This window comes from Carex rostrata, chromosome 5, assembly GCF_964058835.1.
Source record: "Carex rostrata chromosome 5, lpCarRost1.2, whole genome shotgun sequence".
NCBI lineage: Eukaryota > Viridiplantae > Streptophyta > Magnoliopsida > Poales > Cyperaceae > Carex > Carex rostrata.
Window position 1 is genome coordinate 11,818,443 of NC_135922.1, and position 15,720 is coordinate 11,834,162.

The window sequence follows — 15,720 nt, forward strand, 5'->3', positions numbered from 1 at the left end:
AACAAGTTTGAGAACTCAAACAATACTTTTGTGGTGGAAGTAGGAGAACCATTTGAAGAGGAAAAACGAGCCAATCCTACGATTCCATTAAACTCTGGATACTTCACAACTTCAGGTTGAAACACCTCTTCTTTTCTATTATAACTTTCATTTGATTTTTGAGTTCTTTTGGTCCCGAATTGCATCTCCCTCTTCTAAGATTTTGATATTGCAATTTATTGAGCAAAATTGTGGCACACTTTTAATTTTTTGGTACTGTTAACATAGCTGTATTGTCGATTTTTAGTTCTACTTATTGGCAATCAAATTTATGCTCATTTCATTAAGAATTAGATTATTTCATATAGGTTGATAGTTAGTAATTGCTTCTTAGCCATAATATTGTTCATTTGGTTTTAGGAAAAGGATGAATGATTTTGAAGGTGATAGGACTATTTTTATAGCAGCTTTTACTGCGTATGTCGCATATTTGAATATTCTGGTTTTTATTGAGTACAATAAGAATCTGATTTTAGAAGCCAGAGCCGAGGCTAATTTTGAACGAAAAAAAGCCCGTGATCGTTTGATAAACGACTTAAACAAGCTTGAAGATTCTCGTGATGTCATACGCATGAGGCCGCATGCTTTTCAAAGGTTGTGCTATATTCTTCGAGGCACGGGTCGCCTTAGAGATAATCAATACAGTTGTGTTGAGGAACAAGTGGCCAAGTTTTTGCATGTTCTATCTCATAATGTAAGGAATCGCACACTTAGGTTTTTCTTTGGACGATCACTTGGAACCATCAGTAGTCATTTCCACAATGTACTTAGAGCATTGATATCACTTGAAGATAGATTTTTAGTTCAACCAATGGATGATTGTCCAATCCCGAACGAGATTTTGATGAAAGAAGGAAAAATTTTCCCATATTTTGAGGTATGGACATTGCATTTCCCTCTTTTATACCAAATTAGCAGATTTTCTAAAAATATTGTCTAAGTTATGTATATATACATTTGTTTTACAGAAATGCATTGGAGCAATCGATGGAACTCACATGCGGGTTAAAATATTTGGTGATGATGTTAGGAAATATAGAAGCAGAAAGCAATTTCCTACGCAAAATATTTTAGTAGCATGTACTTTTGATCTCAAATTTACATATGTTTTAGCGGGTTGGGAGGGTTCAGCACATGACTCAAGGATACTTGAGGATGCCTTAACTCGAGCAGATAAATTAAAGATACCTCAAGGTAATGATTTTGATAATAGTAATTTTTAGTTAGACATAGTTATCTAGCATAATAAAAACTTAAAACTCATTTTTTTGCCTTTTTTTTAGGTAAGTACTATCTAGCTGATGCTGGATATATGTTAACACCTTCATTCCTTACCCCTTATCGTGGTATGAGATATCATCTTAAGGAGTACACAAATCATGCTCCAGAAAATCCGATGGAACTGTTCAATCTCAGACACTCCTCCCTACGAAATGCAGTTGAAAGGTGCATTGGTGTTTTGAAAAAGCGATTCCCGATTATAGCCAGTGGCACTGAGCCTCATTATAATGAGGATACTATGTCAGATGTGTTTATTGCTTGTTGCATTATCCACAATTTTCTAATGGGTGTTGACCCTGATGAAGAACTAATTGATGAAGTCGACAATGAGCTTATGCATAGTGAAGAGGAAGATGACACGCCACCAACTACTAGAAATAATGAGTATAGGTGTGGGGAAAGGATTAGAGATAATATTGCTTTTATGATGTGGCGAGATTATATTTCTAATAGACATTAGTTTATATTATTGATCATCAAACGTAATAGTAGTATTTTGATTTTTGTACTTGTGACTTATATTACTGAATTTGTACTTGTGACTTGTAGTACTGATTTTGTACTTCTAAGACTAATTTACTGATTTTGTACTTTTAAGACTAATTTTATATTTTTAATGCATTCACCATGTTTAATTACCAGTACTTGCATATTGTATGATATTGTATGGTACTCAAATTGAAGCTTACATAATTTTTTGTCTTCAATTGCAGAGCATCATGGAGCTTGATGGTTTGTTCGATGAACATGACAGAAGCAATGAAAAGATGTTTGATGGAGTTGAGCATGGTGAGAAGCAATCAGAAGGTGGATACTTTTCATGGCCAAGGGCAATGGATACTCTTCTTCTCGAAATTTTGCGAGAGCAAAAGATAAAAGGTTTAAAAGATGACAGGAACTTTCAAGGAGAAGCTTATAGGGTTGCAATCGATGCCATCAACAAACAATTTAAATGCAATATTACAAAAGAGAAAATTGTTAACCGTTTGAAGACTTTAAAAGACATAATGCATCTTGCTTTAGATGCACTTAAAAAGAGTGGTATATCATGGAATGATACCACAAAGAAGATAGAAGCAGGACCGGAGACTTGGAATGAACTAATTAAGGTATGTAGTATATATTTGATGCTTATTTTTTAATTTGGATTAATCTGAACTCGAGCAGTCTTAAAAATGGTATTGCCATTTATCTGAAATAGTATTGCCATGTATGCTTTTAATTGAACTCAAACTTACTCTGGTGCCATAAACTGAACCTGTACCATATTCATACCGGTACTGCCCTTGATTGCTCATTTTTGGTACAATTAAAAATCTGGTACCAAGTTAATCGAATATCACTTAATCATGTGCTATTTTTTTCTTGTAAGGCAAAACCAAAAATGAAGCGTATTCGGGACAAGGAGATTCCCAATTTGGAGCTCCTTCGTGACATTTATGAGAAGGATCGAGCAACTGGGACAAAGGCAAGGACTGCAAAAGAGAGACTCCGTCAATGGGAAGAGACTAATACAATTGATGAGGTGGACCAACTTCAAGCTGAAAATGTGGTAATTCTAGAAAATTTGGACAGGTGCTGTGGAGACAAGGAGATATGGCTCAGGTGTTGCGGAGTCCAACAGAATAACAAGCAATAGCACAGAGTTGTTTGTATTATCTATTTTGCTATAGGAGGTTCAATTGCTGTTATATTTTTTTTGTTGTTCGGATGGTTGTTTGTATAATGAACCAATAGCACAATGTTAACTGTACTATATTTTAAGGTTAAGTTCTTATGAAGCAATATGCACTATAAAAATCTAGCTAGATGGTGAAGCTGAGGAAGAGGGCCCCAAAAGCACAGTACCGAACCTGATTTCTTATGGTATTTACTGGTACAATCGATGACTCGGTACCGAATAAATATCTTTTTGTGTTAATATGAGACAAATCATCATATCATTACTAATCATATGTTTGAGGGCACAAGTGTCATTTTAATTTAAATGAAATCATTTTCTTGTATTATGTACACTTTCCAATCAAAAATGTGAAAAGAATTCAATTCTTTTTTATTTTTATTCCGATCACCAAAATTCAATTGGAATTCATCTCTATTGAACTCTATTGAATTGAAATGAATTGAAATGAATTGAACTATTGAGTGGGGTTTCCGATCAGACCCTAAGTCTGCTTTGAGATTCATGCCGGATAAAAACGGATGACTGAGATCACATTCTACACAGTTGTGTATTGCATCGGATCTGAATTCCAGTTTTGATGGGGCTGATATCTATTGTCAATATTAGAATTTCAAATTTGTATGACACCCCATGCAGATTCTAATCTTTATAAAAGTAACCAAAATCCGTACCCGTTTTGCAAAATCATCTTGTGGGGTCACTCGATCAGACAACAGATTCTTCATCAGCACAAATATCACGTTCACCATTAAACTGAACAAGTCAATTTAAGGATATAATTTACAAGATAAAACACATGTTCTACTAGACAAAAGGTTCTCGAAAGATAAATTAGATCCCTTCTGTTTGACAAATTAATCTTTTAATGAGTACTTCTTTCCTGTGAAGGCTGCAAATTTCGGCTCTTCTTTCTTTGGGGCCTCTTGCTTTTCCTCTTTTGGTGCTACCTATAATGATATCAGTATTTGTACAATGTTATATCAATATAAAGGTTGATCTTTGGATGAATAAAATTTTTTTTTTTTGCTACACAATGTCTCTTGGTTGGTACTTTAACTGCCCAGAACTAAGAATAATCTTCCAGTAATTTTTGGCAGTAATAAAAGGTGCTTTGCAAAGAGTGAGGTTATGGTACTTTGCAAAGCACGGATTGGTCCGTGATATGTATCCATATCTCAAATTTTAAAATTCAAATAGTAGATCTGAACTATTTAAAATGATCTCCATGTCAAATGTACTAAGAGACCGAACTTTATATTTGTTAGAAATTTTCAGGTAGGTAGAAAATCACTAATTTTGATGGTCCAGAATTTTTTGATCGAGCAATTTTTTACTTGTCTAAAAAAAATAAAAAATAAAAGTTAGAAAAATATAAAATTTGGTCTCCAAGTACATTTTCATAGCACAGACCGACCCGCAGTTTGCAAAGTACCATAACCTCACTTGTGAAAAGTATACAATAAAAGACAAAATGATATATACTCCCAAGTGCACACAGAGACGGCATTACAGGATTCGCATCTAGCATTATTCTATCTTTTGTTTCAATGTCTAATGGAATGGTACCAGTGCACATAAAAATATTTGACTATACTGTATATCATACTTTAAAAGCTAAATAATTTAGATCATTGATTTATATGATAGACAAATAGAATTAGGGAACTAATAATGTAACAAACTTACAAACCTTTTGAGTCTCTTTCGAAGGGCGACCTGAGTTTGCACCAAAAACAAGCTTCCCACTTGGTCGACCTGTCTTACTGGTAGAGGTGCTCGCTTCAGCAGAGGAACCAGAACCAGATTTGTTACCAGTTGTAGACTTAGCCTGGTGATTCACAGTAGATGGTACTGCAACTGGTACACTATCTTCTTGCTTGGCTGGTCGGCCATCTAAGCGCCTCCCAGTACCAGTAAAGGCTGAGAATTTCGGCTCCTCTGGTACATCTTCTTGTGCTGAGATTATAAGTAAATTAGACAGAGAACTATAACGATGCCAACACCGATGAATTGTTAAAACTTAAAATAGGAAAATTAACCAAAATTAATAAAGTCAGCATCTAAATTTTTGTTAAGAACATATTCATTACAGTTCGGGCTTAAAGATTAAGGCTCATTGATAAAGGGTAAAAATTTCCAAAATCTAATATAATGCCTCCATTACTACACCTAAATACTCCCTAATTCTTTGTAGCAAATCTCACAGATGCTGAGTGTTAGTTGGAAAGTGGAAACAAATGTTGAGTACACATTTGAGTAAACATTATACATACTTAACAATAATCTTATCGTGATTTACTGCCCCTCGTATGATCAGTAGGAGACGTTTTGAATCTTTGATCATTTCCAGTTCAATAAATAAACACGGGATGCTTAAACATAGAGATGAGGCACATCTATTAAAAACATATGCACATAAAAGTAATAAATACAAAAAAGAAAACTGAATACTTTCACAGAACCATACGGGCACACCATACTGACAAACCATACTGAAAATATATGTATATGCTCAAAAATCAAAAGCACCATTTTGACAACTGTACCTGCAGGACCAACGGGATCAGCAGGCTTGACACGCTCAGGCTCCTTATAGTCAAGTGGAGGGGCAAAATCGACCTCACAATCTGTCTCAATGATACTGATTGCCGGAGAAGGTTTTGTTTCAACTATATCTATATAATAGTTCTTATTATTATACGCCACCATTATGCTATCTCCTGTGGTTAAACATGAGAAGCTCCTCAGCGTCTTCTCCAATCTAAAATACATGTATAAAACAAGGGAAATATGTGGGACATTATATCGTGAGGAACTTCTAAAATATAAACCTTCAAAGCACATAAATAAAAAAAAATAATCTGGCGTGATGGTCTGATGGAGGAAAATTAAAAGGATTTTTGAAAATTATAATATACTTGACAATGAAAATACTAAGTACTAACATTGCTTTTGGGTTGGAAATATCTAGAAAATCAGTGGTATGAGGCTGGAGCTTGACGTATGTGCCCTTCGGCAAAGTAACGTTTTTAACCATGATTATATCTCCTTCTTGTAGTAGTAAATTTTGCATCATCTACAAAACCAAAGGAGATAACAAAGAGGAAATATATAATGAAACCCAACTTATATTGTAACAGCAAATGAATGCGACTCGAGGATGTTATGACAAACATACCCAGTAGGGCATATAGATCATCCCTTCCTCTGCAGTGAATTCTAATACCCCGCAATGCGAAGTTCTAGAGGTTGCAACATTGCGTAGTTCGAATACCATTGGGTATTCAACATTGAGATGTGCTGAAATTATAAACAACAAAATCATAATTTTCAAACTATTAATTATGGTGTAATTGAATAAAAATATCAAGGGTCATTAGCAGTAGTGTACCGAGACGGTCAAGAGCAGATGGCGGCATCATAACTGAAAATTAACAATAGTGAGTTACTTTTTAACTAGTAACAACACAAATGAATCATGCAACAAAAAATATATAAAATAAGAAATGAAATGGCGTACTCTTGTCTCCAGCTTCAAGTAGTGGCTGTAAAAGAGAGCAAACAAAAGAGTATCTCAGTTAAAAAATTTCAATAATGAAATGAAAGTCATAAATTGAAAAACAGTTTGATTCAAAATCTAGGCAAGAGGGAACCTTGTCAATAAAGGACGCTGGGTAGCAACGGTAGGTCTGCTCGAAAGGACCATTATGGTATCCATATCCTTCGTAATACTACATAAATAATGCAATAATATAAATAAACATACAGTAGTGATAAATATTTATACAGGAAAATGTATATAACAAGGCAATAAATATATTTAAATTATAGCATACCATGATGATCAAAGGCTCAGCACAGAAGTCAGAAGTAATCTGCCTAGTGTTCCTACAAAAGGGAAAGTTAAAAACTTAAATCTAGGGTCAATTTACTGAGTTCAGATACAGTGTGGGTACTCTACTGTGTAGAAGGAGATCTGCATCGTCCGTTTAACCTGGCACTAATCTTAAAGCGGACCCTCTATAATCTAAGCAAGCACTGAAATGATTTTGGCTTAGCTGGGAATTATTCTACACAATAGGGTACCGCAGGGGATACTCACCCCAATTTACTGGTAGCACTTGTTTTAACAGTTTTTCAACTGTCCGATGTTTTTCCGAATAAATAGGGTTTAGCATTATACATAACCTTTCTACATTTTGCATAAAAGGAGCAGTTTTCACCGAATTATTTTGCAATTTTTAATTGATTTTTGCAAAAGTATCTTCTGAAATTGCAAATAGCTTCAAATTCCTTGTAAAAAGACACTAATCTACGAAAATTGCATACCGGTTACGACCAAAACCAGGTTGTATTTCCAGCAAAACATAAATAGTAAGATTTGATTTTTTACCGATTCGATTGTTTCAAGGCGAAGGTGGATGCGATTGATTGATGATCGTAAGAGAGATATGGAGATAGCGTGCAGTATGAATCCGCTATTAAAAGGAGAACTGAAGAAGGGTTTGTTGGATGGGAATCGATGGGAAGAGAGATTTGAGGGTATCCGAGTCTGAGGCTTTCTTTGGAAAGAAGAAATGAAATGGAAACAAATAGGGAAGTGAAAAGTAAAATTGAGAAAATGCTTAGATAAATAATTAGCTGGACCTGGTCTATTAGTTTCTGGTGGAACATAGTAGTAGGTTGCGGGATCAACCGATCAACATTGAGTAAATGGGGTTATTCTAGAAGCACAGGTCTAAACAACAAATTAAATTTACCGTGAGCTATTTCTTGTCCATCTATTTTTGGGTTTAAAATGAATAATAGTTATTTGGGCTTTAGACTTCAGCTTCCAATTTAGGCTTTCCAAAGCATTGTATCTTATATTTATGATTTGAGAAGGTATAAGCCCAAATTTAGATGAAAAGCCTTAAATAGCTGTAATGGCTGGTGAATTGTTTGTAACTTCTTATATTTAAATCCAAATTATTGGACCCAGAAGCAAATCCAAAGTAGGTTGAAATCCAAATATGAGACAAGTTATTCCAAGCTCAAAATTTAATAAAACAATTTTCTTTCTCACATTTTATTAATTATAAATCTTGATTGCAATAAATGTTTTACAAGCAAGCATTTAGCAAGACAAGTCAACTAAGAGGTTCCATTTCTGATAGATGCTCACCAACTATTCATGAAATATGTATGGCAATTCAAACAAAAGAAAAGGAGTTTTAAACAAAAGAAAAGGAGTTTTAAACAAATAAAAACGAAGAGCATCAAACCTCCCCTTTCAAACTAGATTTCTATTCCAAATTTAAACATCTAGAGTCCCCTTTTAGTTCAACCACAAGTCCTTTTCATCGTCACTATCATGTGGCTTGTTTGTAACACAAACTTGAGATACTTTTCAAAGTTCTTGACCAACACAGATAAAATGTGCTCATGATAGAAATTAATTTTGGTCCTTCATGAATTGAACGATCTTGACCATCAATTATTTGGTACAAGAGCAATGTCAAGCGTGATTTTGTTAAATATCATATGCATCGTATATTATGTTATGTAATTTTTTTGATAAAAAGGCATGTTTGCCCCGTTTCATTTATTAAAGTACAATCTAGCCCTAGATACTACTCAGAATATTGTTCATTAATCCCCAATTGGATCCATAATTGACGGGTTCACCCAACTGCCATCAGTTCTAAGCTTCACAGTCAATTTAATCTCACAAAATGTACCCACCACAAAATAAATGACAAACAATGGGGGGCTTATGTCAGATATTCTAAAACTTCTAGTAAGGAGTAGATAGGTTCCAGTTCCACCCATTCTACCAGTTGTGTATCAGTAGCCTGGGATAGCTGTCAGGTCCTCTCGGCAGTCGGCACCATTGCTGAGCTGCTTCCTTGATCTTCTCCCTCACATTCCCTGACCAATAAGAGAGTAATGACAGTATTATGTTATGTTGGCATATGTATTTGTGGTAGTGAGATTTATGAAAAATGCCTCATTGCAGAGTATGAAGAACGAAAATTTGTTGATAAATTGGACAATTAATTCACATGGACAAATTATTCATATATTTTCTAGATAGTATCATATTAGCCAAGCTGCACACAATATTAAGTGCACTAAACAAAGCCAAAGACAAAAGATACCTTCTAAAAAATTATGATGTAAATTAATATAAGTACTTACCCAGAAGAAAAGAAAGCTAACAACACCTACTTATAAGCATCTAGCCAAAATGTCAAACAATCTTACAATATAATAATCTTTGCTGTTATCTCTACACTTGCTGTTCCCTCTACATCTTCCCTATCGCGAACTAGCTCATTGACCAACTTAACAGTCTTCCCCGGGAAGCTTAACTTCACCACTTCAAGACACTCATATCGGAATGCATTATAATCATCTTCAATTGGCTTTGTTGGTGAAAAATTCAAAAGTTCACAATCAGATTGCAGATAACAGTTTATAACTAAAGTTTTAGCCTGGTTTTACATGAAACAAGTATTTTGATCCGTTAATTTTGTATTTTTCTATGGCATAGAGCATAATCTATTTTTGTATTTTACTATTTCTCTTGACTGGTTTTAGTATTTTTCACAGAACAGAGGGTATAGTTTTATGATTCATATTGTTGTTCTTGGCAGGTTCTTTTTTTTGGGGGGGGATATCCGTTTAGTTGGCTACATTAGCAAATTTTAAGCAGGACAGTTGATACCTCATGTGAAGCTTAAATCAGTGTATGATGTAATGCTGTAACTCTATTTTTTATTTCAATAAAATGTGTGGCAGCCTCTACCAACTATTTCAAAAGAGAGAGAGAGAGTACATAGAAGTGCAACGTAAGGTCCTTCAGATTGGTTGAATTTTGGAGGAGACAGGCCACTAAATTCCAGTCATAATCATACATCATATGCAATACTCCAAGCTCCAAGCTCTTTAAGTTTTTTAAGGTTGGGCAGTTTGGAATATCTGCTAGCAGAAAATCCTGCATAGTTTAAAAGAAAAGTATGAATTTAAAATTGGACAAATTATTCAATAAATCAAACTGCTGCTAATACAGTTTTTTACCAATCCTAGCATCAAAGTAAGAGAAAATATTTTCTCAGATCTGGTACCCTAAAGATATAGCTTAGAGATAGCATGTTTGAGGAATCCAACCCAACCAATCACGAGTTTTGCCTTCCTTTACCATCCAACAAAATTGCTCAAAAGCATTCATAGAAGAATATTTTTTTTATATCTCACCCTTCAGCTTTTTCTTATTGACTATTATATGAATTAATTAATAACAATTATTTTTATTATTTTCAATATTAGTTGATGTTTCCACTTTCCAATGATATATAATATTACATGACAAAGCTAGAATGAAGAATACCATAACGTTTTCACTATCTATGTCTAGATTTAGAGTTGTGACATTTGAAAGACCACCGAGAAGCCTCAAGTTAGATAAATGTTCATTCTCAACTTCAAAAGAAAAGTCACCCGTGGCAAGAGATGACATATTCTTCAATGTAATCCCTTCCGTACCTTTAGATCTAATGATCAGAGTCACAACTCCTGGACAAGAAATCTCCAATAGAGTACTACATTGACAGCAATAATTTAATACCAACTTCTTTAGCACATTAAAGGAAATCATATTCATTTCCAAAAAACAACCCAGCAAAACCAATTCTTCAAGTAAAGGACACCCCGATAGAAGCATTCTCATTAAATTATCATCCAAATTTATGTTACCAAGCTCCAGCTTTTTGAGGAATGGGAGGTTTATTGATCTCAGTCCAATAAAATTATCATTATGAGGATCATGCCTTTCAGGTTCAAGCCACAATGACATCTCCTCTATGGATGTACATGTGTAAATTGAATTAGGCAGGTCGAAAACTGTGTCAGTATTGATATGGATTGATAGTAGGCGAGGTCTACTCATGACTGCACAGCGAAGAATTCGACATACAAGAATATGAGTATTCCACTGATTTACGGTCCATGCCAGTTTGAAGGTATCCAGGGGTGTGCTTTCTCGATTGAACATGACTCCATCAAGGAATCTTAGAAACTTAGCTTCACGTTGTCGGTACTCTCCTTCTGTTAGATAACCAGATTGGGGTATATAGTCATCAAAGACGAGAACACGCAATGAAGGCCAAACCTTTATCCATCGTTTGGACAATATGCATGTGCACACAGCCTCTTCGGTAGGTATATAAGAGAGGATGTGGGTAAGAAGCGGGTCAGGCAAATCACTAATTCTGTCTATGGCTAAATCTTGACCCTCCATCATTCACTCAAACACCTTACATGCACGATCTCTGTATTAAAATGTAAGAAAAACACACAAACCATCCATAAGTTATCTCAAGCTAAATCAATAGATGTATATATAAACAGTAGTCCAAACTAAATCTAGCAAATTTTCTTCTCGGATATTGGGAAACAGATCAGGAATTCAACCCTAAATGGCTGTTGAACCAGAGGGAAAGCATATAGAAAGTTAATATAAGAAAATTATACAGAACAAAAACTAATTAAGGTCATAAGCTACAGAATACAGAAAACTGTGTACTGTTTCAGATTGCAAAAATAGTCTCAAGTGCCAGATAACTACAATCTAAACACTAACATAAATAAGGATGCTTAATTTTTGATTCATTAATAGATCTTTCTGGTTCGAACCCTAAGCTCGCCAGGAACAAAACAAAACCTCCAAGTAGAGAGAGAAAGAGACCTGATACAATCGGTGCTCTAATCCGAGAATATCGCCGTCGAATCTAGTGGGGAAGTAGAAGGTGCGCACGGGTGGAAGGATACCGAGGTAGGGAGGAGAAGGGTTTGAGGAAAGGTTTAACAGAGGAATTAGACTCAGCGACGATCAAAGAACTATATCTTGACCGTCCAATACAAATCGAATGATAAAAGAACAATAATTTCACAGTATCACGACTAAAGGTAGGGAGAGGGGGGGTTTCCGATGGGCATCAGATCAAATCCTGTTCGATGGGCTGTTGGAATTGTCGGATCTACTTTAGGATTCGTGTGTACGGATTTTAAAGCAGATGCGAAATTGCGGGCGCGAATTCTAAAGCAGATCCGACGGTTCTAACAGCTCATCGAACAGGATTTGGTCCGATGCCCATCAGACACCCCCCTTACCCCTAAAGGTATTATCAAGTTTTTTAAATTAGGGGGAATTTCATGTGTACCCCTCAAAAACTTCAATATTACGTATTCCCCCTCTAAATTTTGAAATTACATATTTTCCCCATTAAACTTCAAAAATTCACATATTTACCCATTTCATTGTCTTTTAAATTAAAACACATTCAAAATTTATAAAATATCTATTTTACCCTTTTATTAAAAACATAAAACACTCATCTAACTCCAATTTGAATCTAAAGGTCTCTCTACTGTCCGAATTGCAATGTGCAGAAATCTTAATGCGATGCATATGAATCAAAATTGCTTGGAGCTTCGTGCGGGCTAGATTAGCACAAACCTTAAAGTGAACTCGTAATAATCTTATTGAGATGTGCTCAGATCGGATGGTAGAGGAACCTTAAGATTCAAATTTGAGTTTGATGGGGCGTTTTATACTTTTAATGGAGGGTAAAATAGATATTTTATAAATTTAGAATGAGTTTTAATATAAAATAATAAAATGGGTAAATATGTGAGTTTTTGAAGTTTAGAAGAGGAATACGTAATTCTAAAATTTAGAGGGAAAATAACGTAATTTTAAAGTTTTTGAGGGGTATACGTGAAATTCTCCCTTTTTTAAATTACGGTATTAGGTGAGCCCACATACACTAATCCAAAGAAAGATACTATTATTCGATTTTTTTATTAATAGAAAATAAAATAAAATATCGAAATAAAAGTAGAATTTTCAAAATTTTCAAAATATAAGAAGAACGAGACGAATTATCTCATCCGTTGGACAAAATAAACCATCACATCTAATTAATTGTGTCTCTTATCACATAAACTCGCTAACTCTAAAAAAAAAATCGAACGGGACAATCTATCTCGCTGTTCGTCGTTCTTTTTAACGAACTAGGTGAGAAAGGCAACTGCAGGGATCGGAAATAAATCTGCTATGATTCCAATGGAATAACATGGTTCTGTTATTCTGATCTCAACTATTCAATTTTGTTGAGATTTGTGTATGAAAAAATTCTTTCATTGAGATGCACACATGAAAAACTATTAATAGTTAAGAACGAAATTTTTAAAAATACCATTTTTTTAAAATTATTAAACCAAAACACTAATTTCGACTGGAAATTATATTTTTCGCATGGCCGCTTCCCGGGAAAGCGGGCACTTGGAACCGGGCCGCTTCGGAGGGAAGCAGGCACTTATTTGGGCCGCTTGGGGGCCAGCGGCCACCTTGATTTTGCTTTTTTGCTTTTTTTATTTTTTTATTTTTTTATTTTTTTTATTAAAATATTAGAAATGTTGAATATATTTCTTTTAAAATAGATGAAATACAATATAATTTGATTTATTAGAAAGACTGCAACAAATAACCCGGATTAATATTTTTCAGGCCGGATTTTTCGCGGCTGTAATAAAAATTAATATATTTCTTTATGTGTTATTGGAAAATAATAAAAATACTTAGATTCTGAGTTATTGATCCCGGTTCAAAAGTCACTTCTAGGTAATCCAGAAAATATTGTGATCCTTCTAGTACATTTAATTTATAAAAAGTTGTATCTATTTTTGAAAAAAATTAAAATCTTTAATTTATTTAATAATTGTTTTTCAAAAAGAATTATCAAAATAGATACAACTTTTTATAAATTAAATGTACTAGAAAGGTCACAATATTTTCTGGATTAACTAGAAGTGACTTTTGAACCGGGATCAATAACTCAGAATCTAATTATTTTTATTTTTTTTCCAATAACACATAAAGAAATATATTAATTTTTCTTATAGCCGCGAAAAATCCGGCCTGAAAAATATTGGTCCGGGTTATTTGTTCCAGTCTTTCTAATAAATCAAATTATATTGTATTTCATCTATTTTCAAAGAAATATATTCAACATTTCTAATATTTTAATACAAAAAAAAATCTGTTTTCCAAAAAAAAAGAAAAAAGAAAAAAGAAGCAAAATCAAGGTGCCCAATAGGCCCAGAAGCGGCCCAAATAAGTGCCCGCTTCCCCTCGCAGCGGCCCGGTTCTAGCTGGCCGCTTCCCCTCGCAGCGGCCATGCGAAATTTAATAATTCCAGTCCAATTTGGTGTTTTGGTTTATTAATTTTAATAAAATGGTATTTTTAAAAATTTCGGTGGTTAAGATGTACACATGAAAAACTACTAGAATCCTAACTTTTTCCAAGGGCCAGAAAAGGGCCTGTTCCAATGGGTTATCCATGGAACAGGTCCAAAAAACACTATTTCCAATGATTACTGTTGGAAATACTACCGTAGCAAATAGTCGACTTAGAAATAGTCAAAAATTTAGTCATTTCCAACGGTTACCCTTGAAAATAGACTTTTTCCATGAGAAGCCCTTGGAAATAGGACGCTTGGAAATAGTTTCACACTTGGCCCCTGTTTGATTTATTTTCAAGGGAATCGTGTGGAACCCACTTGATTTATTTCCAAGGGTAGCTGACCTGGGACCCACTAAATATTTCCAAGGCTGGTTAATGGGGGGCCACCTGATTATTTCCAAGGGTAGTCAATATGGGACCCACTCTATATTTCCAAGGATGGTTAAGGTGGGGCCCACTTTGTTATTTCCAAGGGTGAGTAAGTGGGTCCCACCAGAGTATTTCCAAGGCAACTAAATGTGAAGCCCACTTGTTTTCTTCTATGCACTAATATTTTCATGGGAAGATTATTTTCGTTATTCCATGGAAATGCAAGCCTAAATAGCATTATATTGGTACATCCCCATTCTACAATCCTCCCTGTACCAACCCGGTACTACTCGGTACTGTTACATATTCCCCACTTTCCAATAAACCAGATAAAAACCAACACATTGATATATATATATGTATATCAATCAAAAGCAACTAATTCACATTAACATAATATAATCATCATACATTGTACCAAAATACATTACAAAAACATAACTATATTGAAATTGAAAATTAAACCAACACATGAGCAAATGTTGCTTTATACTGTGATGGAATTTCCGTGAATGTTTTATACTGTGATGGAAAATTAAACCAACTATATTGAAGTTTTTTGTACACCACATCAAATTCATGCCTGACCTCTTCACCTGCCCCATCAAAACAAACACTAATCATAATATTTTACAAAATTGTCTACTAGTCATTGAGAAATGCACAGTATACTTAATTTTACAAAATTGTCTAGTAGCCATTGAGAGATGCATAGAATACTTAGTTGAAGGATATAACCTGAAAGTATAAGGGCAATGCACAATTTCATATATATCCTTGAAAATTCCAAATTCAGACGGTCAAAGAAGATTTTACCTCCGAGAGATGGTAAAAGCTATAAATCTTTTTTGGTCTCATGTATGTTCTATACCTAATTGGAACAAGCCGTAACTCAAAGTTTATTTGAAAAGCATGTTACATACTAGACCGAATTTCAATATTCAACCAATGTCATCATCTTACACATTTCTTTGTCCACATCCACATATTTGAATTCTCAATTTGATATTTAATAAGATTAGGGGTTAAAATGCATTATTAGTTTTCTGCTTCATCATA

General features: G+C 34.3%; 3 protein-coding genes across 4 annotated transcripts; 1 reads left to right on the plus strand and 2 right to left on the minus strand.

Annotated features, from left to right (window-relative positions):
- Window positions 1-318: 318 nt before the first annotated feature.
- LOC144553855 (uncharacterized) lies at window positions 319-2,959 on the plus strand. The gene is made up of 6 exons (XM_078302044.1): window positions 319-916; window positions 1,008-1,233; window positions 1,323-1,710; window positions 1,870-1,879; window positions 2,034-2,429; window positions 2,693-2,959. The coding sequence occupies exons 1-6, from the start codon at window positions 407-409 to the stop codon at window positions 2,957-2,959; spliced, it is 1,797 nt and encodes a 598-aa protein (XP_078158170.1). The 5' UTR covers window positions 319-406.
- Window positions 2,960-3,699: 740 nt separating this feature from the next.
- LOC144554301 (uncharacterized) lies at window positions 3,700-7,575 on the minus strand. 2 transcript variants are annotated; one of them, XM_078302624.1, is made up of 10 exons: window positions 7,398-7,575; window positions 6,841-6,883; window positions 6,658-6,735; window positions 6,525-6,549; window positions 6,396-6,428; window positions 6,183-6,304; window positions 5,950-6,080; window positions 5,551-5,765; window positions 4,695-4,960; window positions 3,700-3,951 (listed from the first exon to the last, which is right to left on the minus strand). In XM_078302624.1, exons 2-10 carry the CDS (start codon window positions 6,841-6,843, stop codon window positions 3,859-3,861), a joined length of 966 nt encoding a protein of 321 aa, XP_078158750.1. In that variant the 5' UTR covers window positions 6,844-6,883; window positions 7,398-7,575; the 3' UTR covers window positions 3,700-3,858. The 2 variants fall into 2 exon arrangements, with proteins under 2 accessions (XP_078158750.1, XP_078158749.1); XM_078302623.1 differs by having other exon boundaries at window positions 6,841-6,892; window positions 7,398-7,536.
- A 950-nt stretch (window positions 7,576-8,525) lies between these two features.
- Window positions 8,526-11,875, minus strand: LOC144553922 (F-box/LRR-repeat protein At4g14103-like). The gene is made up of 5 exons (XM_078302099.1): window positions 11,733-11,875; window positions 10,377-11,316; window positions 9,825-9,983; window positions 9,251-9,411; window positions 8,526-8,914 (listed from the first exon to the last, which is right to left on the minus strand). The coding sequence occupies exons 2-5, from the start codon at window positions 11,286-11,288 to the stop codon at window positions 8,851-8,853; spliced, it is 1,296 nt and encodes a 431-aa protein (XP_078158225.1). The 5' UTR covers window positions 11,289-11,316; window positions 11,733-11,875; the 3' UTR covers window positions 8,526-8,850.
- Between the last annotated feature and the right edge of the window lie 3,845 nt (window positions 11,876-15,720).